The 27,740-nt window shown below is 41.0% G+C and overlaps 1 protein-coding gene across 8 annotated transcripts in view; it reads left to right on the top strand.

Moving 5' to 3' along the window:
- Kif16b (kinesin family member 16B) overlaps positions 1-27,740 on the top strand; it is a 286,551-nt gene that overhangs the window by 222,703 nt on the left and 36,108 nt on the right. For 7 of the 8 annotated variants that reach the window (XR_013050802.1, XM_076570753.1, XM_006983685.4 and 4 more), the window contains one exon: positions 4,983-5,072. The exons of the other annotated variant lie outside the window; for it this stretch is intronic. Coding sequence is in view for 6 of the 7 variants with exons in the window: in XM_076570753.1 (XP_076426868.1) it covers positions 4,983-5,072 (90 nt within the window). In the remaining variant the exon portion in view is untranslated. The remainder of the gene's footprint in view (positions 1-4,982; positions 5,073-27,740) is intronic. 8 annotated transcript variants of the gene reach the window in all.

Genomic DNA, 27,740 nt, shown 5'->3' with positions numbered 1-27,740 from the left:
ATGTGTACCCTAGAGGTAACTAGAAGAGGCTCTGGGTCCTGGCTGAGGGCTTGGGTGCTGGAAGGGAGCTGGTGCATGACTCTACCTATTGTGGGCCAGATGTTGAAGCTGAGTGGCTGTGTTCTGAGCAGAGGTAGGGGTAAAACATCTCCATATACATTTCTAACAAGTTTCTAAGTGAGACTTGTGCTTATGGCCGGTTCGTACTGCTCGAGATAACGAACTTAAGTATGGAGGACAACAATCATTGACACATGTATGCCAGGTTATTAAAATCCTTAGATATCAGGCAAAAAAATTAGTCATTGCTCAAAATGTGCCAATAATGTTCTTCACTGTGCAACCCCTCCCCTCTTTGTTACTGTTGGGTGTGAGGGACCAAAGCAATGGTATTGTGTATGTTGGGCAAGCTCTCTACTATTGCAGCATCTGAGTTCCAGTAACATTTCTGCTGTGAGAGGGATCCCGGAGTCACTGGGTAACAAGCACATAGACAGAGATCTCTCTGGTACCGTCATGACCTCATTAAGCCCAGTATGAATATGCAGATGTAGGTAAGCATGGCCCTCACCACACTTGTTTACTCCTTTCTTTGCACATGCACACCATAAAAGCCCATGACTGTAGCTGGTTGTTTTTTGCTCTTTTTCCTCTTTTGTGGGGGCTGCCACCCAGCTCACAAATAAGTACATGGAGGCTTATCCTTACTTATAAATGCCTGGCCTTAACTTGGCTTATTTCTTGCCAGCTTTTCTTAAATTATCCCATCGACCTTTAGCCTCTGGTCTTTTTCCTTTTCTTCTGTGATCTTACTTTTGCTCTTACTCTATGGGTGGCTGGGTGGCTGGCCCCTAGTGTTCTCCTTGTTCTCTTTCTCCTTTTCCTTTTCTCCTTCTGTTTATTCTCTCTTCCTGCTAGCACAACCTATGCTTTCTCCTGCCTTGCCATTCAGGGCTTTATTAGACCAGTCAAGTGTTATAACAAGCACAGAGTTAAACAAATGCAACATAAAAAAGTAACACAATTTTACATCGTTAAACAAATGTTCCACAGCATAAACAAATATAACATCTTAATATTCCATAACACACTACTTCCATCATAAGCACTCAGGATTAACACCAAGAAAACTGAAGAGGATTTATATGAATGCTTTGAAGTGCAACCTTAGGAAGGGACATAATAGTTTCCTCTTCCATCTCATTGTCCTATTGATGCCCAGTGGCACTGTAGCTGTCTTAGTATTTACAGTATGCAGTTAGAGGAGTTGGAATCCTTTAGGAAGGCACTATCCCAGGGATGCTGTGAGAAAGAAGAGTGGTACCCACAGTTGTGCTGTGGGTCTGATGTGCTGTTTCTCTCACCAGAAACTTTAGGCAGTGTTTAGATGTTAGCAAGCTCTAAAAGCCACAAAGGAAGAAAGTATAAGGCAATATACCCTAGGATCAGAGTCCAGTTTGTCTCACCCTAGTTTTGTTTGATCTTTTTTAAGGCTTTTTCTCCCTGGAGAAATTTAAAAAATATAAATTCTGTTTTAAAGTCACTAAGAGCTGGAGGCTATTAAAGACAAGTCTATCTTAGGGCTTGATCTTCTAGCTGTTCTTTAGGATGCTTCCTGTGTGTTACATTCTCTTCTAAAGGGCTGTAACCAATAGAGTTTTTAAAAAAAAAAAGCTTTTCTGAAACCCACATTCAGGGGAGGGGGGGTGGAAAATCAAAACCAAGATAAATATATACCATGTTTTCTTGGTACTCAAAGATTGCTAATTCAAAGAACAAAACACAGAGTCCCGAGGCCACACCTGCAGTGTATACAGCTGAAATGTTCTGCGTAGGCCTGGAGTCTCAGGTTTTAGATGAAGCCAAGGAGAAGACAGCATAGAGACCCTTGTAGGTCCGGTAAAGAACGCACTTGGAGTGGGATGTCTTGGGCCATGTTCTGTTTGAGCAAAGAAAAGGCCTCAACTGATAGTGTTTAGCAAGACCCCTTGGCAAAAGAATGAAGGGAACAGTGAGAAGGGATGCAAGTACAATCAAAGGACCAGCATTAAAATCTGTTGAAAATAATCAGAGACGGTGGAACTGGTGAGAAAAGGCCAGATTTGTACTCTGAAAACTTAAAATAAAGGTTTTATTGATTGACTGCACGCAAGGTGCAAGAAAAAGGGACATTAAAGATAAATCCATGGTTTGGGATTGAATGAGTGGAATGACAGTGACTGAAATGGGCGAGAGGACAAGTTTTGAGTATGATGAATTTTAGGAAATGCACCTTGTTCAGTTTGAGGTGCATTGTGGATGTCCACGTAATCAGTAGGATAATGTGACTCTAGGTTTAACAGAGAGAAATGCACATCCAGGGAGTCCCAGCATGTAAATTTGAGCAATGAGATCACTAAAGGAGAGAGTACAGTTAGAAAATAAAACATGTCCAGGATGAAACCCTAGTGCATTTGACGTTTAGAGGTCAAGGAATGAGAAATCCAAGCAAAGAAAAGTATAGTGATGAAAGAGTAGCAGCCTGGAAGCCAAGGGAAGATGTGACCAGGAGGACTGAGTCAGCTCTTCTAGTGTCCTTCTCAGAGGTGAAGTGAGAACATGATCAAGAATTAACCCCTGGCTTTAGTAATATGGAGATGGTGATGACCTTGGTGGAGTGCTATTTTAGTGTGGACTCAGGAGAAAACAAGAAGAAATAAATTGATATCATAAGTAAACCTTTGAAAAGTAGTTTGCTTAAGTGGAGGGACAGCATGGAAGGACAGCTGGAAAGAAAAGGGAGGTAAAGTGGGAGTTTAGGATGGCAGGGTGATGGATAATCTGTCTAGATGCCTGTGCGGATAAGGTAGCAGAGGAAATACATTGGCGTGTTAGAGAGGAGGTGGACGTGTTTCTCGGCAAGCAGCTTGCTGCTCTAGAGAGTTGGATTGAACTGGAGCTCCCATGTGTTTTCTGCCTAGGGTGGGGACAGATGAGGCTCAGGGCACATGGTGCAGAGGAGCAGAGCCCACCAAGAGTGTTAGTAGTGTGTTCTTCTGGTGACTTCTACTTGCACAGACTGTTAGGGCTGTGATTTTGCAGGAGGAGTCTCATTCAGGCAGAACAGAGGAGACAGCTGTTCCTACTGTATTCTAAAGTCCTAAGAGATTCTACGGGAGCTCCACCATGGGTCCAAGCAGTCCAGTGAATGGTTTTCTGTGAGGGAGGCATTGGACTCTAAATTATGGGCAAATCTTGAACTTCCTTCAGTGTCTTTCTCATCCCGACAAAGTAGCACCTCCCCTCACCTCTGAGACATATCTTCCTGCTCACACAGTGTGTATTTGTAGGAGTGCTCTGGCTTTCCTGGCATCACGCCCCAGCAGCCCTGTGGGAAGCTGAAAGGCCTCCTCCCTGCTCTAGTTCTCTCTTCATGCCTGGTTCCGTCTTCCTAAGGCCATGTTTTACCCTCTTGTGACCTACTGCTTGTGTCGGCCTTGCCCCCTGTACCTCAGCTCTAACGCTGCAAGGTCTGGTGAGGAGGGGTCTGAAGTGGAAAACCAGCAGCCTGGCTGCCAGGAGCAGTGGTCCCCAGGTTGCCTGCCTAGCGCACTGGCCTCAGCTGCAACTGCAGAGCACCTGCCTTGCCACTTCCGTGACAATTCCTTGTTGCTTATGGATACCTGTTTTCAAAGAAACTCAGGAGAAGAAACCTGCCATTATTAAAATGTTAATGAAAAAACAAATAGAGAGCATAATAATAAAAATATGCATTGTTGTATAGCCCCACCCCCACCCCAATCCAACCCCATAAAGGCTCATTTGCCAATGCACCTAATGTGAAGGTAAAGTTTCAGCACACTCATGCAGGGAGCAGGTGACAGGTACAGAATCAGGTCGTTTTCTAGGAGCAAAGTAAAGTGCTGGCAAGACCCAACACCTTGTTCAGTTGTGGGGGTGTTAAGAGGAGAACAGCTGAGGATGGCTGCTGCCCCTCCAGTTGGCTGGGTGAGTTGGGTGTGCCCCAGTGTCAAGTTGGAAATGCCTATGTAACATCCAGAGAAAGTTGTCTCTCTGCTGGGTTTATGGTCTGGAGCTCAGAACAGTGGCAAGTAGAGCTGAGAAGCTGAGAAGCAAGGTTCGTGGTGGTGCTCCAGTGTGATTGTAGGGGCTGCCGATGATCACCAGCTCCTGGTGCTTGCGTTACCCTAGGAAGCCAGGTGAACCTGGAGAAATGCAAAACCCACTGTTGTATATTTGAGGTAGTGATCACAAACGCAATGAAATATTTTCCTTAATTCTCTTTGTCCTGTTTTCTTCTTCTATTTCTCCTTTTACCTCTGATCCTCCTCTGGTCTTTCCTTCCTGTCTACTCTGGTGACCTCTGGTGAACCACACTAGACATTTGACATGGAACACATTGCTGTACCCAAAAGGGTACCCATCTGGGATTCTACCAGCCAGATAGAGAATTAAGGGACATTTTTTTATTCTGGTAATTTTTTTATTATAATTTCTCTTATGGGTGTGTGTGTGTGTGTGTGTGTGTGTGTGTGTGTGTGTGTGTGTGGTGTTCCATGGCATGCATCTAGAGGTCAAAAGACAACATTCAGGAGTCAGATCTCTTCTTTTATTGTGTGAGTCCTGGGGATAGAACTCAGGTCTTGAGACTTGGGGGCAGATTCCTTTACCTCTGAGCCATCTCATCAGTACATTAAGGAACGTTCTTGTGACCATTTAAGAGGTGGTCTTCTGCCCCTAGCTTTACATAGGTGCCACTTATAATAAGACATATAAGAAGACATGGGAGCAGAAGATGCATGTTTAATAGGACGCCGTTACTATTTATAAATTATATTTATGCAACTAGATTAATGTTTTCAATTGTGGAGATATTTTACATGCTAATCACTTTTAATTTAATTTTTAAATTATGTTTTTAAAAGTTTAGTTACTTTTTTCTTGTAATTAATGCTAACTTGTTTTTGCTTCCTTGCTAATAGATTTCTGTCCTAGATGAGACATGGACTGTATTCAGGCGTTACAGTCGTTTTCGAGAAATGCATAAAACATTGAAGCTAAAGTATGCGGAGGTGAGTTGTGAAATCATTATTTCCAATTACGAGCACTCAGTTTATAAAGGACGTCAGTTGACTGCATTAGCAGCATCCTCCCTCTCTCCCTCTCCCAACACTAGATCCTTTCACCAACTTTTATTTCAGTTCCTCATCTGTCAAACTTGCCGACTTCATTTTGTCCTTATTCCATTTCTGCTGTACAAAACTGAAAGATTTTCTGAACACAGATTTTGAAAATAGTACAGTAACTGAAGTCCATCCTTTACATAAACTTACAGTTAATTTGAGGTGTTTTAATCAATTTATAACTTTTGAACAATAAGATCTACTAAAATGAGCCAGGCATGGTGGCACACGCCTTTAATCCCAGCACTCTGGAGGCAGAGGCAGGTGAATCTCTGTTAATTTGAGGCCATCTTTGTCCACAAAGCAAGTTCCAGGATAGCCAGGGCTACTACGCAGAGAAACCCATCTCCAAAAACAACAAAACAAAACAAAACAAACTACTAAAATGAAATAGTGATACATTTGTTAGGATGTTAGGATGGATTTACTGCTTTTTCTCTTAAACACTCCATTCCTGTTTAGACCTCTACTTACTGAGAAATCAAGCCATGAGATTCAGTTTGCCATCACACAATGAAGAGAAGGATAAATAGTAACATGAAATTATATAGAAGCAAGAAAGTATTGCATTGATTGGATACCCAGAGTGTACTGATACATCAATAGTCTCTTTTGGACAAATGCTGGATTTTAAAATAATTTTAAGTGAAGAAAATGTTGCTAGTCCATACTGCATTTCCAGGTGTTCCCAGTGATTTTACTTCAGCCGCAGAAGCTGTGTGGAGGTTCAGCTCTGTAGAAAGGTAGGGTTGGGATGACTACAAACCAGTCAGCAATCATTGTCCACCTCGTACACTTTCACTAAGTACTTTCCCACCACTGTCTATAAAACCCAAGTGCGTACTAGAAACATTTGTTATTCAGAAAATTTAGTCCAGTTTGAGTCACATGAATAAGCCAATGTCTTTAACAGTGCAGTGGCTTTTGCCTTCTCTTAACAATATAAAATGTAAGGAAACATTTTTTAAATAGAATTATTGCTTGATTTGAAGACTCAAGGTAACCCAGATAAAATCAAGCCATCTTTGAAATTCTGTTATTCAGCTGCCATACTAGTCATCTTTAAGAAATTGGTTAAGAAGAAGCTTCTAGTGTGCATTATATAGTTCAGTATTCTCAAAAGGTTCTGTTCCAGAAGTAACCATATCAGTTCAAGTCATGAAGTTGGCTTCTGAAGTTTACCTTCATGTCCCAAATTATCATTTACAATAAAAGGGAACATTGTTGTACACGTACTAAATACACAAAGCAGCTTGATTTTAAAGTGAACCTTGCAGTTCATTAGCTTTCTGGTTATGAGTTACTACATCAGTTCTTTAATAATGAGTAGAATTTTGCATATATTATTAATGTCACTAAAGTGCTAGAGTAGTAAATAGAAGGTGTTGTATTTGAAACAAAAGATATCAACTGCATGCACATGTGCGTGCCATTTATTCCATGCTTATTTTATTACAGTTCTTTAATTAGTTAAACTCATTCTGTATATTCAGTCCTCTAGCTTCCTGTATTATAGTGGACAAGAGCAAAAATCTTTTCTTTTACATATTTTAAATTCTTATGGAGAGAGACAGACTGTAAACAAGGAAAGATAATAACTGATTGTCTTGAGGAAGGCTGTGTTGTAGGTGGCATTTTAATTAAATCTTCTGCCTCTTATGAAGAATACCAGTGACGAGTAGTGGGGACAGAAGGTACATGGTATGCTGATGAAAAACCTTCTCAAATTTGTGATCTTTGTCAAGATAGAATTCAAATTGAGTGAAGAGAGATTCAGGACATTTTTAAAATGAACTAGTGTACATCTCTGTTGGTGTGCTTTTATTTTAAAGAAAATTCCACAGCAGAATCATCTGTAAAGATATGACAAAAGAAAGCTTACCTGGGCTTGGCAGGATAGAGATTCTTAGATCAGGGGTTGCCTGGTGCCAGGAAGGAGATTTGAATAGAAACTGTTATATGTAAAAACCTTTCTGTGGAGTAAGATGTGTATACAAACAAGTTGACATATTATATTGTCTTCAAATGAAGAAAACCAAACTGGCTTTACTTGTTCATTAGCCTCTTCATTCATAGATCTGTATTTAGAAACTCTATTGTGAATAGCTGAGAGTAAGACAGTGACATCCTGGCTTCTCTTGAATTAGAAAGGATTAGCAATAAACAGATCCCTTAGGCACTTTGTGATAATGTGAAGTTCCACAGAGTAAATAAAACAGGACACCAGTACTGTGGCATAAGAGCTAGGCAGTTGGCTCGTTTATAACCAGGAAGGCTAGACAAGACTCAAAGAGACAGAAGCTGAGGTCTGAATATTGTGAAGAAGACCAGCATGGGTGTCTAGAACTGAGCACATCTTAAATCAAGGAAAACAGAAGATACAGAGGTCCTGGAGTGGGACTAAGTTGGATATGATCCAAGAACAAAAGGTGTGTGGTAAATGGCACATGTGGCTGAGGATGAGGGCAGAGGTTGGCATCATCGTGATCACTTAGGGTACTGAGCTGTATTCTTAATTGTAAGAAGCCATGGATCAGTGAAACAAGGCAACAGTCACCCAGTGTCACTGTCTGAAGGTCATTTTAACACTCATAGGGAGAATGGGTTCTAGAATGGGAGAGCTCAAATCCAGATTTATATTTTATAGATTAAATTTGAAGATGTTCTTAAATACCCAGTGGAAATGTCAAGGAGGATTAAGGGTAAGTCTTCCGTTTGTACAGGAAGCTATATGAATTTTTAAAGTAAAAGTCGGCATTTAGATCCACAATAGTGAAAACATTCCCTTTACTTCTGTTTGAATTGCTGATATGTCAGCATTCAGACCATTATATTCCTGACTTGTGCTCATAGGAGCCCCTTCCTAAACACAGCCTCAGGATTGAGATGATAACTGAGAAGAGAAATTGCTTTTCCATATTGAGTTCATTTTTATAGTTTATAATTACTTTATCCCGAAGTCGAAATACCTTAGTTATGAAGGAGGACCCCAGATGCATGTATGAATGCATTTCAAAGAGAACGGATAACAGGGGCAGTGGTCTGAGACTGGCAAACATGGCATGTGGGGAGGGAAGCCTTGGTGGTGCCATTGTGACTTTCAGCTGCCACAACTTGGCATCATGTAAGTGCTCACCCATGTGGGCCTGGTATAGTGCTTTGGATCTCTGGTTGCTCTCTGTCCGACTGCACTGTGCACCCAGTGTGTTTTTGGGTGACAGGAATCACTTGCTTCCTGTTATGGGGAGTCAGAGCCAGTGTAGTAAGCCAGGCACTTTGATTTCATTTCCTATTTTTCCTTTCCTTGTTTGCTTTCTCTCACTGGTGACTTGTGTGTGTGTGTGTGTGTGTGTGTGTGTGTGTGTGTGTGTGTGTGTGTGTGTGTGTAATAAAGTCTCACTATGTAGTCCTGGTTGACCACACACCACTATACTCATCTTCTTCTCCTGTTTCTAAACTAACACTGTTAAAATCTGGAATTTAAAAGAATCACATGACATTTTCAATTCTTTTTTTTTTTTTTTTTTTTTTGGTTTTTCGAGACAGGGTTTCTCTGCGTAGTTTTGCGCCTTTCCTGGAGCTCACTTGGTAGCCCAGGCTGGCCTCGAACTCACAGCGATCCGCCTGGCTCTGCCTCCCGAGTGCTGGGATTAAAGGCGTGCGCCACCACCGCCCGGCGACATTTTCAATTCTTACGGCACCTTATTCTAATTCTATATTGGTCTTATTCCGTCAGAGTGGATCAGTAGTTTCCATTTAACATTTCAAGGTGGAGCTTCAGGATTGAGTTAACTGTCTGCTCTGACCCTCCAATAAATTTGGATTTCTTTTGTGTGGCTCAGCTTCATGTCATCTTATTCCTTAAGTGTCATTTGTGTCTCAGGATTAGTGCTATTTGCTGGGTTCTTGTCAAATGTTATTTCTGTCACTAGACTTCATATTGCTTCATCTCTATCTATAACATTAATCCTCATCTTCTAATACCAAATGCTCTGGCCTGAAACCACCTTATCTGGCACATGGCTTTCACATGGCTTCCTCTGGTAAGCCAGATCTATGCAGGTACCTGGGATTCTCCTTCTGGACACCTGTTTCATAGACGTGTGGGAATGCACTGTCTTTACCTCACTCCATCACCACATTGGACTCCTTCTTTCTGTGGAGTTAGAAAGTATTCTTGTCTTCATTGCATGAGTAACAGTGTTCAATGATAAGGTTTTAGAATGATGTACATGCACTAAGTTTACTCATTACAAGGCTCCAACTTTTTGATCGAGTTGGAAGAAAGTTGAAAAGCACAGTGGAATTCAAAATATACAGAATCTATATTATGCTCGCTAAGATAATCTTTTGACACCTTAAAACTTCAGTTTTAGTTACAGCCTGTAATCTTTTGGAACTTTGTCTAAAATTACATCCTGTTCTTTCACATTCCCTTCTGGAGTATGTTCTCTTGAGGACAGACTCTAAAATAGTTGGATGTGACAGTTCCTTTTATGGAGATTTTGATGATGTTGTTTCAGTGATCCTTTTCAGGCTTCAAATAGATCATAAGCCCATGCTTAAAGGTTGAGGAAGGTATGCCAAAGTTTGTCTTGTTGTTGGTAGAGGTGGAGATCTAGGATTTCCTTACTGTGGCTGGCATGGAATTTACTATGTAGATAGGTGGCCTAAACTCAAGGGAGATCTGTCTGCCTCTGTCTCCCAAGTTCTGGAATTAAAGGTGTGCAACATTGTACCTGGTAAATATACCCAATCTCCTCTGAAGTTTGTCTTAATCTAAGCCTCAGAGGTATCTATTTGCAGTATCTATCTGGTTCCCCTTAAGTCCATCTATAGCTTTAGGTTTAACAGGCTTCAGGGGGGCTATACACACACAGCATTAGGGCCCCAGCCTCCCTAACTCCCGTTGACCATCAGGGCAGAAGCTAGGTGAGAGCCTCCGGCAGTCCGCAGCCGTCAGTCCATGAGGCTGTCTGGTAGCTGTTCCCTTTGCCTCACATCTTACAGGGAATGGCCTACATACTTGGGAGATGAGGCCACCACGGGCAGTTGTGAGTATCTCTGACCTAGGATCCCATGCTACAGTGGAGCCATTGTCTCTACAGGCAGAATTCCATAGCCCCAACAACAGACATGTGGGTAGATTCACTTAGTACAGCGAGAAAGCTGTGACTTCCTAGTTGGATAGCTGTCGTTCATCTTGTCCCGAAATACCTTATTGGGGGTGGGGGAGGAGATCGTCATTTTTACCATGGGCAGTATTACATAGTAACTAAGTTGGCTTAGCAGCTTTTCAGATTTCCAGAATTCTGTAGGGCATTAGGCCGGTTTCCAGGTTTTTTCCTGCTGGGGGTCTTCTCTGGACATTCATGAGCATATCTGTGTGTCTTCAGATCCACTTGTAAAACTTTTTCTCTGGAGACGTTTCATAATTGCTCAGTTGTCCTTAAACAGTTAACCTATGCAAATATAAAAATCAAGAAAGACTATGCTGAACTCAGGTAGGATGAGAACCCCAAAGACCGTCCCCCTGAGAGAACATTTTAGAACTCCTTAACCATCATCATTCGTCTCTTCTCCTCACATAGCCCCATTCCTGTGATCAATTACATATTGTAATGTTTCTTTAAGGAGAGCCACATCCTGATCACCTAAGACCCCACAGGAGTAAGCCAATGACAACAATAAGGAGCTATTGATCACTAGAAGTCTGACATGTCTCCAACAAAGCAGAAGGAACCAGGGGTTTTTATGGCAAAATAACTTACCCAATTAAGCCACTCGGTTCAATAAGCCAAGAAATGAAGGGGTTGAAGGTGAGGACAGAAAACAAAACTTTAGGCCTTTTCTTACAGGACAGTGACAATACAAACTTTCCAAAGGAGAAAAAATGGAACTTGAGTTCTTTCCCAATTGTTTATTTATTTAGGTTTTTCCAGACAGGGTTTCTCTATAACAGAGTTCCTGTCCTAGAACTCACTTTATATACCAGGCTGGCCTTGAACTCACAAAGATCCACCTGCCTCTGCCTCTTGAGTGCTAGGATTAAAGGTGTGTGTCACCATCACCCAGCAGCACATGGTCATACAACAGACACCAGGTAGTTCCTATTTCCCTCAGAACAAGTGGGCTTCATTCCCACTGAAGATGTTGCATTATTTGGAGATTGTAAAATTGTCATTTTGTTTTCATGGTTTTTTTTTTTTAAATATTAGCAGTTTCTTCCAGATTCCACATAGGCTGGCCCATTTGTTTTGAATTAATTTTTCTCCATGGTGTACTGATGAGTATTATACAGACCAACAGTTCCTTCTGGTTTTCATTCCCTGCTTCTCCCATTGACCTTGTACAGAATCTTAATCAAATTAAACCTCATGTTTTTAGATTCTACATCTGTAAAATGATAATGCCACAGCTAGTCTGTAAGAGGTGGTGGCTGCCTCCCGTAGACTGTAGGCAGCTCTGAAGGATGCTGCAGCATCTGCCAGATGCATGTCTTTCAGGTTCCACCACACAAATCATTTCCAGTGTTCTTTTTGTGTATGTATGAAAATCATGTTCTTTTCCTTTACTAAAATCAGTATGTCTTTCAAATATCAGCCAAGTTGTGTTCTCCAGAGCAAAGCTCCCTTTCTGTGTCCTCTCACTCCTCTGAGAAGGAGGTAGACTTACTGTTTCTGTCTAGAGTCCAGGATGTGCACTGATGGTCTTGATGCAAGCCAGATCTGCTGTGCACTGATGGGCCCTGACACACTCAGAGTCTGCTGTGCACTGATGGGCCCTGACACACTCAGAGTCTGCTGTGCACTGATGGGCCCTGACACACTCAGAGTCTGCTGTGCACTGATGGGCCCTGACACACTCAGAGTCTGCTGTGCACTGTTGGGCCCTGACACACTCAGAGTCTGCTGTGCACTGATGGGCCCTGACACACTCAGAGTCTGCTGTACACTGATGGGCCCTGACACACTCAGAGTCTGCTGTGCACTGATGGGCCCTGACACACTCAGAGTCTGCTAGGTACTGATGGGCCCTGACACACTCAGAGTCTGCTGTGCACTGATGGGCCCTGACACACTCAGAGTCTGCTGGGTACTGATGGGTCCTGACACACTCAGAGTCTGCTGTGCACTGATGGGCCCTGACACACTCAGAGTCTGCTGGGTACTGATGGGTCCTGACACACTCAGAGTCTGGTGGGTACTGATGGGTCCTGATGCAGTCTGAGTCCAAGAACCATGTTCAGGAAGAAGCTAAAAGGAAAAAGACAAACATTTAAAGGCACACCACTTTTCTTCTATGGAATGAATAGCAAAGGCCTATCATGAGCCCATCCTGGCTTTGTGCACAACTGTCCTAGGCTCTGGTTATGTTTAACAAACACTTTTTTGTTTTGAGACAGGGTTTCTCTGTGTAGCTTTGAAGGATTTCCTGGAACTCACTCTGTAGCCCAGGCTGGCCTCGTACTCACATTGATCCACCTGCCTCTGCCTCCTGAGTACTGGGATTAAAGGCATTAGCCACCACCGCCTGGCCAAACACTTTTTTATAGACCAGAAATCCATAAACCTGAGAGCCATGGAGAACTGCTGCCCAGCGTTCTAATGGTCTTCGTTTTAATTCACTTACCAAACAGCTCTCCCTTCAGAGTGTCCAGGCCTTCAGGGAACTGCCTCATACTGAATATTTGTGCCCTTCAATATTCATGTGTGAAATTTATCCCATATTTATTGATATTATAGAGGGATCTATGGGAGGTGATTTATGTCATGAAGGTGAAATTCAGTTGAAAGTATTTAATGCTCTAATAAATGGATCCCAAGGTTGCTTCGCCCCTCTCTGCAACCAGAGGAGGGCAACAAAGATGGCGTTTGTGATGAACAGGCCTTCACCAGACAGCAGATTTGCTTCATGTTAGTCTTGAGTTTCTCTATCTCCAGAAGTAGAGTCTGCAAAACTTACCTGACTAAGGTAGTTTCCTACAGCAGCAGACAGAGACTAAGGTGTGTGCCATAACTCAGGGTAAACTTACAATGAAAGCAGTTAAGCATCACAATTGATGGAAGACTATTGTGTAACGTTCTTGGCTAGAAATAATTCTAAAGCCAGTTTGCGTTGTGCTGCCCACAGGCAAAAGAATGAGCAGTGAACGTTAGACATAGTCGAGCAGCTGGAGTGGTGGCTAAGCAGTCAAGAGCACTGGCTGCTCTTCCAGAGAGCCAGGTTCAATTCCTAGCACCCACCTGGTAGCTCATAACCATCCTTAGCTCCAGTCCCAGAGGACCCAATGCCCTCTTTTTGCCTCAGTGGGCACTAGTCATGCACATGGTACACAGACATATGTGCACACAACATACCCTTACATAAAAAGTAAATAAAATTACACACACACACACACACACACACACACACACACACACACACACACACACAATCAAAGTAAATACTAAGGGAACTTCTACTGTCTGTTCCTGGTGAAAATAAGTTACATAGAGTAGGTCAGGCTGTCCCTCTTTACATACCATAACTAACTCACTCTTGAAGATCAGTGAGTCACAGAAGTTCTGAGTGTCAAACACAATCCTTCTCTATCACATACATCCTCAAAGAAACCCCTTTCTCCTTACAAAGCTGAGTAAGAAAAAAAAATATTTTTAGGCTCTTCAAGTAAAACCGGTAGGTTACTATGTTACAGAAATTGTTTTGTGTCCCATCTGCTGTTTGCCGGGTGCCCAGTGAGTGCCGGTGGGAAGGAAGAAAACAGTTAGACAAGAGGTTATTTTATTTGTATGTGGACTTTCAGTTTGTGCTTATAGAACCATTTCTCACCTTTATTTTCCAAGTAATTTTCCCAAAGCAGCACCAAATAAAGATGAGAAAAGAAACTAGATATTGGCCTCATATTTGTGCTGGAGAGCTATTTACCATCTATCACTGCAATGCATTCTAAATAGGTTTATATCCAGCATTCCAAATTTAATATAAAAAAATTGCAGATGTACTCACTTCCCAAATTATAGTGCTACCAACTGTAGCCACAGGAACATCCAGTAAGCTTTCAATAAATTCAGTTTTACAAAGCTCTTGGCCTCCTTGAATTTTTAAATAGTAAATAGCTATGTAGACAAAAATAGAAGGCAGCCACCTTTCTGACCTAGTACGTTATCATCGAAACCCAGGTAACTCACCAACGGTTTACACCAACTGTTCTCTCTTCTTGGTGGATAGATGGTGTTAAATTCACTTCTTTCAGGGCTGAGTAGAGAAACAAAGACTAACTGAATTACCTGGAAGGAAAGAGACTGTAGACTAGGAAATCTCAATTTTATAAATTTTATGTTGGCTCCAGGAGTGTGTAGTGATGGAATGCCTCCCCTCAATGGTGCTTTCTGGACCACTAATTAAGATATTGCCTGTTTTTTCCCTTTGCATTCATCAGGCAAGCACTAGTTGATTTTTTTTTTTTATCATAGGTCTCTAAATCTGAACACTGATAGCCAGTGAGAAATAGTCCTGAATAGTCTCAACATTAACAACAGAGACGGGCCAAGGCATGAACAATGAAGAAGTCTTGAGTCACCAGAGATAAGGACTTGCATTTTCCCATCTTCTGTAGCAAGGAAAGGTAGTTAGATAGCAGCTGGAAACTATTTGCAGATATGGAATTCACATTTGAAGGAGCCTTCATGACAGAGCAGCCTAGCTCTTCATTTCAGAAATAAGAAGCCAAAGACCTAGAGAGAAGTCTGTTCAGTGTCATATGAAAAACTTGAAATGAACATGGTTCGTGTCTGCTGACTGCTGGTCCCATGTTCTTTGTGAGCCTCCCTCTCCATGACTGTGTTTACTGTAGAAGAGAACATTTGCCGAATGCTGTAGATGAGTCCAGATGTCACAAAATCTATTCTCTTTAAAAATTTGCTCATTGCAACTCCCTATGGATACTAACTTAGAGAACCAGAAATTGTGTCCTTCTTTTGAATGTCATTACAGTGACAAGTTCTAGCCTGTTGCAGTCCTGGAAAGAGACAATTAACATCATAGCAAGAGCTGGGAAATACAAGCATTGAAGTTAATTCAATTTCTTATTTATTCTAGAAAACGCAGTATTTAATATTCACAGATCTGACTATATTTCTTACTTTCAAAAATTATTGCAACATACATGAATGTTATCAGATCTGTCTTCACTGGTTCACGCCTGAATGAAATTGACACTAGCATTGGGAAGAGTGAGACTGTGTGTGGGAAAATTAATATCTATACCAAATATAGCTAGAAGACATGCAGCCCTATCTGCATTTCGAAGCCTGATTTTATACCAAAAAATGTCTCAGTGTTGTAGCATTTTGGTCAGAAAGAATAGAAGTTTCTGTTAGTGATTTATCCTATTTGGAATTGTTTGCTGGCTGACCCACCCCATGGAGTCCTGCCTTGCTTTTCCTTCAGTGGGTGTTTCAGTAGAGTCCAGTATGTGCCAGACTGAGAGGGCACAGGTTAAGTGCTCATAAATCTTGTGTGCAGAGGGTACAGGTCACCCCATCAAAGGTCTACAGGTGGCTGAGTGCTCCTGAAGGGCCGATGCTTCATACCACTAACAAATAAAACTAGGGAGAGAATTGCTTATTTGTTTGTGAGTGTATTTCTCAATGACAGCTGTTCTTATAAGGCCTTGGGAGCTGCTATTAATTTTGAGTAGTCAAAAATGCTTCCATCTAGTCAGCTGAGAGAATTATGGCAACCTTTTGATGAGTTTTCTTTATTTGCATTTCTCAAAAACTGGGGCGGCTGAAATTTACAGCCATAATCCTGCAGGGTATGGCTGTTTCAAAAGCTGCTGGTTATGTGTGGGTATGTCTTCTTGCAAAAGGCAGGCTGGAGTTGACTTCACCAATGAGAGGGCATGTTCTATCTTTAAAACTTGAATGGTGGGTGGGTAGCTAAGTGTCACTGAACAGTAAATGAGGAGTGGCAGTACACATATTCAAAGAATTCACATGATTTCCTTGTATTAGTAAAGACTCCACAACTTTCTTAGGACTCAGTTTTCCTTTAGTGATTTAGTTTTATCTGCATTCAGTTTTAGATTTAGTTTTACTGGTTTTTTTTTTTTTTTGTTGTTGTTGTTGTTTAGTTTTATTGTTAAAAATCATCAAACGTAAGCAGGGCTTTCCACTACTTATTTTCTACATTTTAAGGCTGATGTTATTTCTATCTAAAGTAATAACAATGCCACTTATCAAACCCTTCACTGTCTTGTCGCCTCCAATACTGCCTAGACCTCCCAACCTGAACGGTGGACTTGGCCAAGAGGGAAAAGCTTTTAATGGAAGCAGACTTTTCTATTACATTTAGCTTGCCTTTCTGATGGCAGCAGGCTGGCTGACCTGTCTTATCATGATGTAATAAACATTGAAGCCAGAGTCTGAGCTTGATGACTCTGAAGAAAATTGAACTAGGTCTGTTCACTGGGAAGCAGAAAGAGAAAAGTTAAAGCCAGCATATAAATGAAATTTTCACTCTGATCTGTAAGAAAGATCACAGTGTAACAGACAGAATCCTGGCTTTATTTCTAATATGCACACATATGCATATAGGTATAGGTACTTGGTAGATGGATAAATAGATCCTTAATGTTTCTGGTCTCCAAACTGTAGTTACATAACTACATAAAATATCTGTGCTAGTTTTGGCTGCCTATTAATCATTTCACTCCTGTGAAGGTTCTTCATACAGCTCTGTTTTAACCTGACACTTACAGTCATGTTGGTTGCCCATCCAGAATAAAGCTAATTACTTGCTTTGGGGATTCCACATGTACTAAGAAAAAGACAAATTCCATGAGAAATCAGTAGACCTCAGTATATTGATTTCATTTTCCTAATTTTTGTCCTTTTGTCTCTAGAATGATTTATTTACTGAATTGCAGAGCAAGTTTGTTGTTAATGTTTTTCTTAGACCAAAAAAAAAAAATGTGCTATTTTAATCCTCATCTGTTTGTTTCTAGTGTTTTGCTCTGCATAATCAAATTTCATAATTATGCAAAGTAGGCCATAGAGCTGTTGTTAAAATTTCTTCCAGCACTCTCTAGGCCTATCATATCGCCCACAAACACCCAATTTATTTGACCTCAGTCATCATTTTTAACTTTAATATACAGTTTTCCCAGAAGAGCTCAAATGCCTTCACATAATTTCCCACTCTTGCTTGGAGGATAATGGCTATAACAGGAAGAGATGCCATTTTGAGGGGTTTCTCATGAATACTGAGTCCCCATTTGTGCCTGTCCTTTTTCCTGTTCTATAACATTGAAAAAAAAAAAAGTTCTCTTATTACATTGGGCTTCATTCTCCCTCACATCTGAGTCTCACTTCAAATGAGAATGCTGTGAAGGTTTTAAAGGAAGTAAGATGCACTCCTGGAGAGCAATACAGTATAGCCAAGATAATAGGTAAACCCTCTCCACATGTCTGAAGTGCCACTTGTAGCTCGGTGTAGAGAAATTTTAATCAGCAGAACCCGAGTTATAGGGTTTCAGCTGAGAGGCAACATAAACATCCCTGCTCAGGTCCTTCACTGGACAGATGATGAAACCAGGAACTAAGAGTGTTCTGCATGTCACTCTCCATTGTATAACCTGTGATCTAGTCACCCTAAATCACAGGTTATTAAAACAAAAAGACGTGTGGTGTTCATTTAACCATTCCATTAAACTTATAAAAACAATAATTGTTTTTTATCGTTTCTATAAAAATGATGCATGCTCATTTATAAATATTGTACACAATATAAGAAAAAAAAGAGAGAACAACAGTTACCCAGTCTTTCTCTAAGTACAATGAATGTTCCTGCCGAGTGAATGCAATTTTGTTGTCAATATGTATAGGCATAAATAATGGGATGGATACATAGACTGATAAGAAGGAATTAAAGAGAACAGAGCACAAGGCTGAAGCAGCTTTGAAACAGTGTGTTCATTCTAGATGTGCTGTCTTGAGGACAAGCCTTCAGTTGAATTTGACTTGCATTTAGCAAAAGTGAAAGGAAAGAAAGCAAACTGAAGAAGTGGCTGAATTTTAGTGTCTCTACTGCGAGATTACGTCCTCTAAAACAAATGACTTCAAGAAAAAAGATTATTACAGAATTAGTGTTACAGCCACTAGTTTTCAAGTATTGTGTTTCTATCTGCAAATTATCTACTGACTGTCCTAAAATACATATAATTTATTTAGGCCCTCCTCCCAGTTTTGAAAGTTACTATTTCTAGATTGTCAGAATATATAAATTCACATTCATTTGTAATGACCCATTTGTAAATCACATGTCGTTTATCTTGGTTTCCTACTTTTGAGATCTTCCTTAGGCTGGTTCCTGGCTAGGTGTTGCTATTGGGTGTGTTTGTGAAGTTCTGCTTTGATGGCTTTCACCTTCCTTCTTGCCTGTGAAGAAGCCTCCCAATGGCTTCTTGCCCCCTGCCACAAACTAGGGGGATTTTTTTCTTTTCTTCCTTGACAGTGAAATGCTAGTTGAGATCCTAGAACTTAAAGGCATTGAGACCTGACTCCTAAAACTAGCCCTGCTCAGACCTTCTAGCAGTCGTTCAAGGCTATGCTGAGCCCACAGCGCTCCTGTCAGAGTTTAAGACTCCAGCGTCCATCTGTCCAGTTTGGGGTCAGTGACATGACATGTGACTTTACTTCTCTGCTAGATCTAAGAAGGCTTGTTGATTTCCTGGTTTGGCATTTTTCCTATGTGGATATGGAGTGTTGCTTTCCAAATTTCTTCCATACGGGATCAGAAACCATCAGCCTCACTGTGGAAGGTTTGGAAGACAGGAAACAGTGGTGATGATAGTATAGAGGGGTTCACAAATACCTTACGGGTTCCCCTCTTTAGCCTCTCCCCGTTAGGGTAGCACAGTTGGCACCACTAGCCAGCAAGAGTGCTCTGTTGTTGGCCACAGGGTACATACAGAGTGCTTTTCCCTCTTAGGATCCCGTCTACGATACCATACTGCATTTACTCCTTGTTCCCTAACATCTCCTGCTGTGACAATTTTCCCTACTTGCCATTTCAGATAATGGCTTCAACACTGGTCAGGAATTTTACAGAAGATTCTCAGTTGAGATTTCTGTCATGTTTTCTCGTGATTGGCTGAGGATTATAGGTTGGGGAGAGGCAGGTGACAGGAGTGAAGTCTCGCGGCATCACTTCCTGTCAGTCTGAGCATTGCTGTTGACATTGACCTGATCACTTGGCTAAGGTCTCTCCACTTAAAGTTTCTTGCCCTGCAGGCCCGCCTACACGCCTTTCTACACTGCTCTTTGGATCTTGTCACCATGCAGCCAGTGTGTGTCCTAGGAATGGAGAGACTGCACTTCCCTGAGCTTCCTGCCTCTTCACAAATCATGTGGAATTCTGCAGGAGAACTTACTTATCTGCTCTTCCCTTTTGACTATGTAATCAATTACTGAATTGTTATATTCTTGATTCTAGACCAGTGCTATTATTTTCCTTGTATTGCACTTCAGCTACCTCCAGCTGTGGCCACTAAGAGACTTTTGTGGTCATGGCAGGTTTCCTTAAAATGACCATGCTGTGGCTCTGAGTTCTTCAGGCTCATCTTGTAACTTCTCTGTCCCAGACCTAGAACCAGCCGTTTCTCCAGTGCTGGCTGGCTTCCTCGCCCCCCACCCCTCCCACCCACAGCCCTCTGCCCCTTGTATTCCTCAGCCTGCACACCATATGCTTCTTGGGTGCCTGATGTTGCTGTTGGTTTTTAAGACATAATTTGTGTGGCTCATATGTAACTGGATAATCACTTGTCTGAGTTCTCCCAGTCATTTGGCTGTTCATCCTGTCATATATGTTCATCATCTGACATTTACTTATGTTTCATTCAACATAATCCAAAGCTATGATCTTATTTTTGTGGGAAAGTACCATTATATGAAGGCACTAGAGAGGAAGAAAGCAGGGTAAGGTTTGCCCAAAGTAGCTTAGAATTCTTCTGAAAATGTTCCCATCTTTTCTTTCCTTTCCCCCCCTCCCTTCCTCCCTCCTTTCTTCCTCCCTTCCCCTTTCCCCCTCTTAGGTATAAAGGACAGTAGGGTCACTGGCTGTGGGTGGTAGAGCCTCACGCCTGCCCTCTGGCCCTATCTCTTTCTAGCACCAAAAGCCTGGGCTTCTGCAGACTCTTCTTACAGCCTTACCTGCTTCTGCCTCCCAGAGGGCATTCCCTACCTTTACCATGTACCTACAGACATAATCATTATCTCAGTGTTCCTGTAATGCCTGAGGATGTGGATGATTGCTTTCATGGGTGGTCTGCCATATGATAAGGTGGGTGGTCAGGTATAATGAACACGATTCTGGATGACCTTCTATATTCTGTCCCCTCCTCAGGATGCTAACCGAGTGCTGCCTGTCAGTGGCTTGAGCTGTGGCGGTCCCCTGAATTACAGACAGTTTTTTTTGTTTTGTTTTGTTTTTGTTTTTGTTTTGTTTTTTTGGTGCTTCTCATTCTTTGTTTTTTGGGGGTGCTTTTGGAGGAGGTGAGGGGGCATAAAGATGTATGTCTTCATCTTTAGGCAGAACCATTCTGTTCACTTCTGTGGTTTGTAGAAATAGTTCTTGGCGCCATTGTGTTTTCAGCATAAGGCTTTCCATGTGGTACAGGGGAAGCCGTGCTTGTTTTCCATGAAACATGTAGGAAGAAAGAGGACTTTTCCCCTTGGTACTAAATGCCAAATATCTCCAACATTTTATATAAATCAGAAATAATTACCCAAGTCACCCTGAAATGCAGTTGTTATGGGGACTATAGAGCTTCAGGGACTTTAATTTTTCTGAAATATAGGGCACCGAGCTTCTTTTGTCAGGGATTACAATGGGAACTAAGTGGAGCTTGTCCACCTGCAGTTTGTTCCTGACAGGACTTCTCATAAAAATCAAATCTAGACCGTCCACTAGATTAGAACAATGAGGCACTAAAAACTGTAATGTGAAAATACAAAGTACTTGAGAGGCAATGGGAAGGCACACCTGATAAGACTGTTACTGGATTTGAGATTTTCTTTTTAGCACAAGAAACCAGAACAAGGAAGAAAATGCAGTGTTTCTGGGTCATGAGTGGAGAATGGAAGGATCGCCAGTGCCTGTGGTTTTCTTACTCTTTGGGGGTCTGCCACTGAGCAAATAAATACATGGCGACTTATTCTTACTTATGAATGCCTGGCCTTAGCTGGCTTGTTTGTAGCCAGCTTTTCCAACTTTAATTATCCCATTTCTCTTTAAAAACATTTTGCCTCTGAGCTTTTTACCTTTCTTTATATATTTATATATATACATATATATACATATATATATATATATATGTATATATATATGTACATATATATACATATATATATATATATGTATATATATATATCCTTCTTACTCCATGGCTGGCTGTGTGTGGCTGGGTTGCTGGCCCCTGGTGTCTTCCTCTCCTTTTCTCACTCCTTGCCCTTTTCTTGAGATTTCTCCACCTTTTTAGTCTCTCTGCCAGCCAGCCCCACCTATTTCTCTCTCCTGCCCAGCTATTGGCTGTTGAGCTCTTTATTTGACCAATCAGATATTTTAGGCAGGTAAAGTAACACAGCTTTACAGAGTTGAACAAATGCAACATAAAAGAATGCAACACATTGTTGCATCATTAAACAAATATTCCATAGCATAAATGAACATAACACATCTTCAACTAATATTCTGCATTTTTCCTTTTTGTCTATGTAAAATTAAAGCGTCTTAACTTTAACGTAGTAAAACTATATACAACAAAAACAGTTATCAAGTAAAAACTACATTTACGATATTCAGTCCATTTGTATTTAGCAAATTCAGAGAATATACTCCATTATCTATTTTATGTAGTGATTCCAAAGTTTTCTACCTAATTTACTTCCTATCATAACTAAGGAAAACTGCAACTCTAATTACTTAGTCCTTAACTCCATCAAAGACCTCAGAAGGATGTAATATTACCTAACAACAGAGACATCTGGTTGCCTGCATAGTCACCCAAAGTTCCTCTGCAACGTTGGAGCATCCATCTTCAACCTACAGGCCTAGAATATCTGGCAGCCTTTTCCGTGAAGCAAGAAATTTAAAGGACTGTCCTGCCTTGTATTGGCAAAGTTTGCCAGTCACTTTTCTCTTTGTCCTACAGATTATCTGCCAGACTCTTCTGTGAAGCAGGAATCTCAAAGGACTGTCCTGCCTTGTCATGACAAAGTTCAACAGTCTTTTTCCATTGTCTCGCTTGTCCAGTCTACACAGCATACTGTCAGCAGTCAAGGGAAGAGCAGTTTCTTGCCCAAATGAGAGCAGTGCCTTGCCACATTGAAAGCAAACTCCTTATGGAGTTTCTTCAGTGCCTATCATCCTTTTATTAACTAGACTGGTGCTACCAAGAGCAGATCTATCTCATTCTCATGAAAACCTTAGGTTATTAAACATCTTAAATGCCATATTCTGTAGGTCTTTGAAGTGTTTGAAAATCATCTGTTTAAAATATAGCTGTTTAACCTTGAAAAGATAACTAATGTGACTACAAGTTTGATTATTATAGATTTAACTATTAACCTCATTTCTTAATGATATATTGCATTTAAATGAGTTTCAAAAGCATAATGCTCCAAACATGAGTAGAAACATACCGTATATCAAAAATAACTTTAAATTTGTATCAATATACTAAAATCCATGCCTATGCAAAACATCTGAGATTAATAGTTGTCTTTTTATCCTATATTCTTATATTCACCTAAATGTTAACAAATATCCATAACCCACCAAATAACCAAAAAGCACCCACCCTACCTCTTGGTAATGTGATCATTGTGTTCTCCAGACTGCTTCCTGTTGTCTGTGGGTGAAGACATCTTTAGGGATCCCTGAAAAAAATTGAGATAAGGGCAAGTACTGGCAAGACTAGCTGTAACCTTTGTTGATATATATATCACCTGTCTTGGCAAAATTCAACAGTCTTTTTCCTGTCAAGATTCAGGAGGTCCCCAGTCAAACCTGATCCATATTAACCCTGAAGGAATCCACTGCCTCTTGTTTCTTTTGGGAACAAAAGCAGAATCTCTTCCACAACTTAATGTATTTTTTGACTTTTTAAAAGTTAAGATAGCCCTAAAGTATCTAGGTTGGTTCAGTTTAGCAGTCCTGTTTACAACCCTATGTCTGTCAGCAGCTGTTGTTTACTCATCACCATTCAAAAAAAAAAAATTCAAAATCAACACAATATCATAAAAGATCCAGACTCCCTGTGTATTTTCTACCATTATATGGCTTTTTTTCTTTCATATTACTCTTACTATCTCTTTAAAGACTTTATTATTTTAAGCTATTTGTTTATTTCTAAGACTGTCTATACCTATTTTCTTTTCTATTGTAAGCCTACACACTTTGTTAAACACACTGTAACCTGTTTAGAGATTTTTTTTTTTCCATCTGAACCTCTTTACTACATATTTTTTAGCCTTTTGGGCCCTGTGAGCAAACTTTAAACTGTTGAGCTACAGCTGGTCCTCATAGTGGCTCTAGCAGCTAGTTCCACCTCCTTCTCAGGTCCATGAAAGCCAAGCCTTAAGCTTCAAGTGCTGTCCAGAGGTACATGTGACCAGGAACTGCAGTCAACCTTCCTCGCTCTAGGAAGCTGGTGCCTCCACTGCCACAGGTGCTTTTACTTAGCTTGCCATTTCTATTTAGCACTGCTAGCTGAATGGCAGTGCCTCTTAAAGGATACATGCCCTTTTTCTTTTTCCTTTTTATTTTTCCAGCTTTCTCAGGCCCTAGGTGGATATTTGAGCCTCACATGGGTATGCCAAAATGTAGTTGTTGTTGTTTTACTCTTTGCGGGCCTACCACTCAGCTTTGAAATAAATACATTAGAGACTTATTCTTACTTATGAATGCCTGGCCTTAGCTTGGCTTGTTTCTAGCCAGATTTTCCAACTTTAATTATCCCATTTCTCTTTAACAACATTTCACCTGTGAGCTTTTTACCTTTCTTTATTCTATATATCTTTCTTTCCTCTCCTTATTCTGTGGCTGGCTGTGTGACTGGGTGGCTGGCCCCTGGTGTCTTCCTCTCCTCCTTTTCTCGCTTCTCATCCTCTACCCTAGATTACTCCTCCTATTTAGTCTCTCTGCCAGTCAGCCCTGCCTATTTCTCTCTCCTGCCTAGCTACTGGCCATTGAGCTCTTTATTTGAGCAATCTGGTGTTTTAGGCAGGCAAAGTAACACAGCTTTACAGAGTTGAACAATTGCAACATAAAAGAATGCCATACATTTTTGCATCATTAAACAAATATTCCACAGCATAAATGAATCTAACACATCTACAACTAATATTCCACAAGTGCTCCTCCTTCAGTACTTCCATGTATTCCTAGTTTGGCAACAGGTCAACACCAGAACCATCTCCTGATTTTTTTGGGGGGGACAAAGGGGCGATCCAATTTAAGTAAAAGTGAAAGTAGGTATAGAAAATGGGTTTAGGAATGTGAATATAAAATGATGTGGGACTTGGGGGATAGTTCCATCCATAAACTTCTTACTGAATAAGCATGAGGACCTAATTTCAGGTCTCATCCCCACATAAAAAAATCCAGGCATAGAAGCATGTGTCTGTAATCCTATCTCTGTGAAGGCGGAGAGAAGAGGATCCATGGGGCTGGCTTGACAGCCAATCTAGCTGAATCACGTAGAGTTCCAGGTTCAGTGAGAGGCTCTGTCTCAAAAGTTAAGGTAGGACATGACTGAGGAAAACACCCAATGTCAGCTCTAGCCTCCACACACATGTGTACACATGTGAACATATACGCATACACATGAACACTCACAGATGTTCTGTCAACCACAGTAGTTCCCTATTCTTCATAGAGGACATGATCCAAAACCCACAGTAGGTACCTTAATCCCCTGCCTCCACCAAGTACAAACTCTATTTTTTCCTGTGCACACACACCTATGTTAAAGTTTAGTTTATCCTGTAATAAATGTTCTATGAATGTACTCACACACTATACTCTCCACACTTAAGCCCGTCTGCCACCTGGCCTTTGTCTCACATTTCCAAATCTTGCTCTGTAGAGCTTGACAGCCTTTGCATACAGTTTTTCTTTTCCTTTCCATATTAAGCAAGAACCTTTACCTTTTCATTAAAAATCATTTTTATAGATTTTATTTGACATATGCAAATTGTCAGCACCTCCACCACTACTTTTTTGTGTTTCCTTGAACATAAATAAGCACAGTTGGACTTCAGATAGCTGCTGTGTACATCACAGGAGGTGGCTTATCTGACATGGATACACTCGACAAAGGATACTTCCCCAGGTGGTTAGGACGCAGTGAGAAGTTTTGGGAAGGGTAAGGGGAGCTATGAAAAGTCATGCCACAATAGTCACTGCTCCTCAACTTGCTATCCTAACTTCTCCGAAGCTATTTTAAAGTTAGAATTTTTTTTAAGATGATTAAAGTTTTGTGTTGTTTTTTTTTTTTTTTCTCAATGCTGGAAGAAAATTACATGTTTTTAAATTAATTGGTTGAGATAGAGCAAATTAATAATTTATCAATTGAGAATACTTTCCCTAAGAAGATAATCCAACTGGTGTAAACCAGGTGACTCCAGCAGTCACATTAGAGCATCAGACTTTGACTCGCTTTAACTAATATCAAAGACTCTTTAACTAACAAAGGGCAGTTTCATCTGTTCAACTGAACCAACAGGTTGCCAGGTCTGGATGCCCCTGTTAAGAGTCTCTAAAAAGGAGAGCAGTGGTGGTCTCCTCTCTGTCAGAAGGAAGAGGTTCTTTCATGCTATGATCAGAGAACTGTTGTGGATATAAACATAATTCCCCAAGGAGGGATTTTCCTGTGTATTTGACATTGTGTCTTTGGCTTTCAGCATTGGTTTGTTTGGGTCTTAACCCTGACATGAGAATGTAGGAGTTTCAAAAGTAAACTCCCCTGAGCCTTCCTCCCTATCCTAGTTTGCTTCTCTGTCACTGTGAGGAAACACTCTGACCAGAAACAGCTTGGGGAGAGAAAGGTTTGTTCTGAATTACACCTCTGAGTTATAGTTCAGCATTGAAGGAAGTGAAGACAGGAACAGAAGCAGACACCAGGGAAGAATGCCGTTTACCTCCTCAATCTCTGGCTTACGCTCAGTTGCTTTCTTAGATAACCCATGTATGCTTGACTAGAGGCAGCCTTTCCCACAGTGAGCTGGGCCCTTCTATATCAATTAACAATCAAGACAACCCTTCACAGACACAACTGCAGCAATCTGTCCATTGAGATTCCCGCCTCAATGACTCTAGGTTGTGTCAAGTTCACAGCTGAAACTAACCAAGACATTCTCCCTAACTATGTGTCAGAATAGCCAGGTGTTCTTATCTTGAGGTAGACAGAGTGTGTTGGTAGGAATATGATGAGTGTATGGGTCCTGGGTTCTCACTACAGGAAGCTCATCTCTCCCCGACCCAGTCTTTCTCCCCTTCTTTGCCCACCATTGTTCTGTTCCTTTGTTGGGCTGTGTCTCCATCGAGGTTCTATTGACAGCTCTCACTGGAACTGGGTGGATGCCAGCAGTCATGTGTACTGCTTCTGGTATTCTTATCCTAGTTCACCAATGGCTTCACAGCAGCATCTTCCACACTCCACAGACTTATTCACAGAATTGTATTGAGAAAGCTGGAGTCAGTTCTTACTAGTGTCTGTTTTGACTTTTTCACCACAGGAGATGATCCTTTCTCTTTCCTCTGAATAGGTCTTTGCCCTATAATTATATGCCCCGAAATCATTGGAAGTTAGTATTTTCTATTCTTTCTAAAATCTGAATGAGAATTTTGCTTATAATTTATACATAGTTATTTCAAAGGCTGGATATTAGCAACATAGAATACTGGCCTCCTTGAGGAAGGTGGCCCACTGGAGAACACTTGAGTGTTACTGTTGGCTTGGTCCACCTGCCTGCAGCCCTCTCAGTATGTCATTTTTGACTGAGGATGTGAGGTGACTATAAATAATTTTCCCTGACAGAAACCACATCACCTCATAAGAAAATGACAAAACAACCAACTGTGAAAGCATGCTTGCCAAACTCTCAGTAATCACTGTCAGGGGAACCCATTTGTGTAAGATGAAGTTGAGGTTGGATGGGTCTCAGAAGACAGACTTTGATGGCCTGTCTCTTCCTAGCTGCAACATGGGGGAGACATGTTTGTGCCAACAAAACCAGCTTAATAAATAAGTAAATAAGTAAATGAATAAACAATGAACTTTGCTCCATGAAGCCACAAGTCTAGCAGACAGAGGGCCTGAAGGCATGTGGGTATGATATTTGCTTATGTAGTGGATTACCAGACCTCAAACAACTAATAATTCATGTGGCTACATTCCATTCAACATTCTTTGCTAACTCTTCATAGAAGCCTGTCATGTTCAATGTCATTATCTGTAGAGTTTTCCAACAGAGGGAATTGGGGTCTAGA

Source organism: Peromyscus maniculatus, chromosome 4 (genome assembly GCF_049852395.1).
Source record: "Peromyscus maniculatus bairdii isolate BWxNUB_F1_BW_parent chromosome 4, HU_Pman_BW_mat_3.1, whole genome shotgun sequence".
In the NCBI taxonomy this organism is placed as follows: domain Eukaryota; kingdom Metazoa; phylum Chordata; class Mammalia; order Rodentia; family Cricetidae; genus Peromyscus; species Peromyscus maniculatus.
Note: the sequence above shows the minus strand (reverse complement) of the source record. Positions and strands in the feature narration are given on the sequence as shown.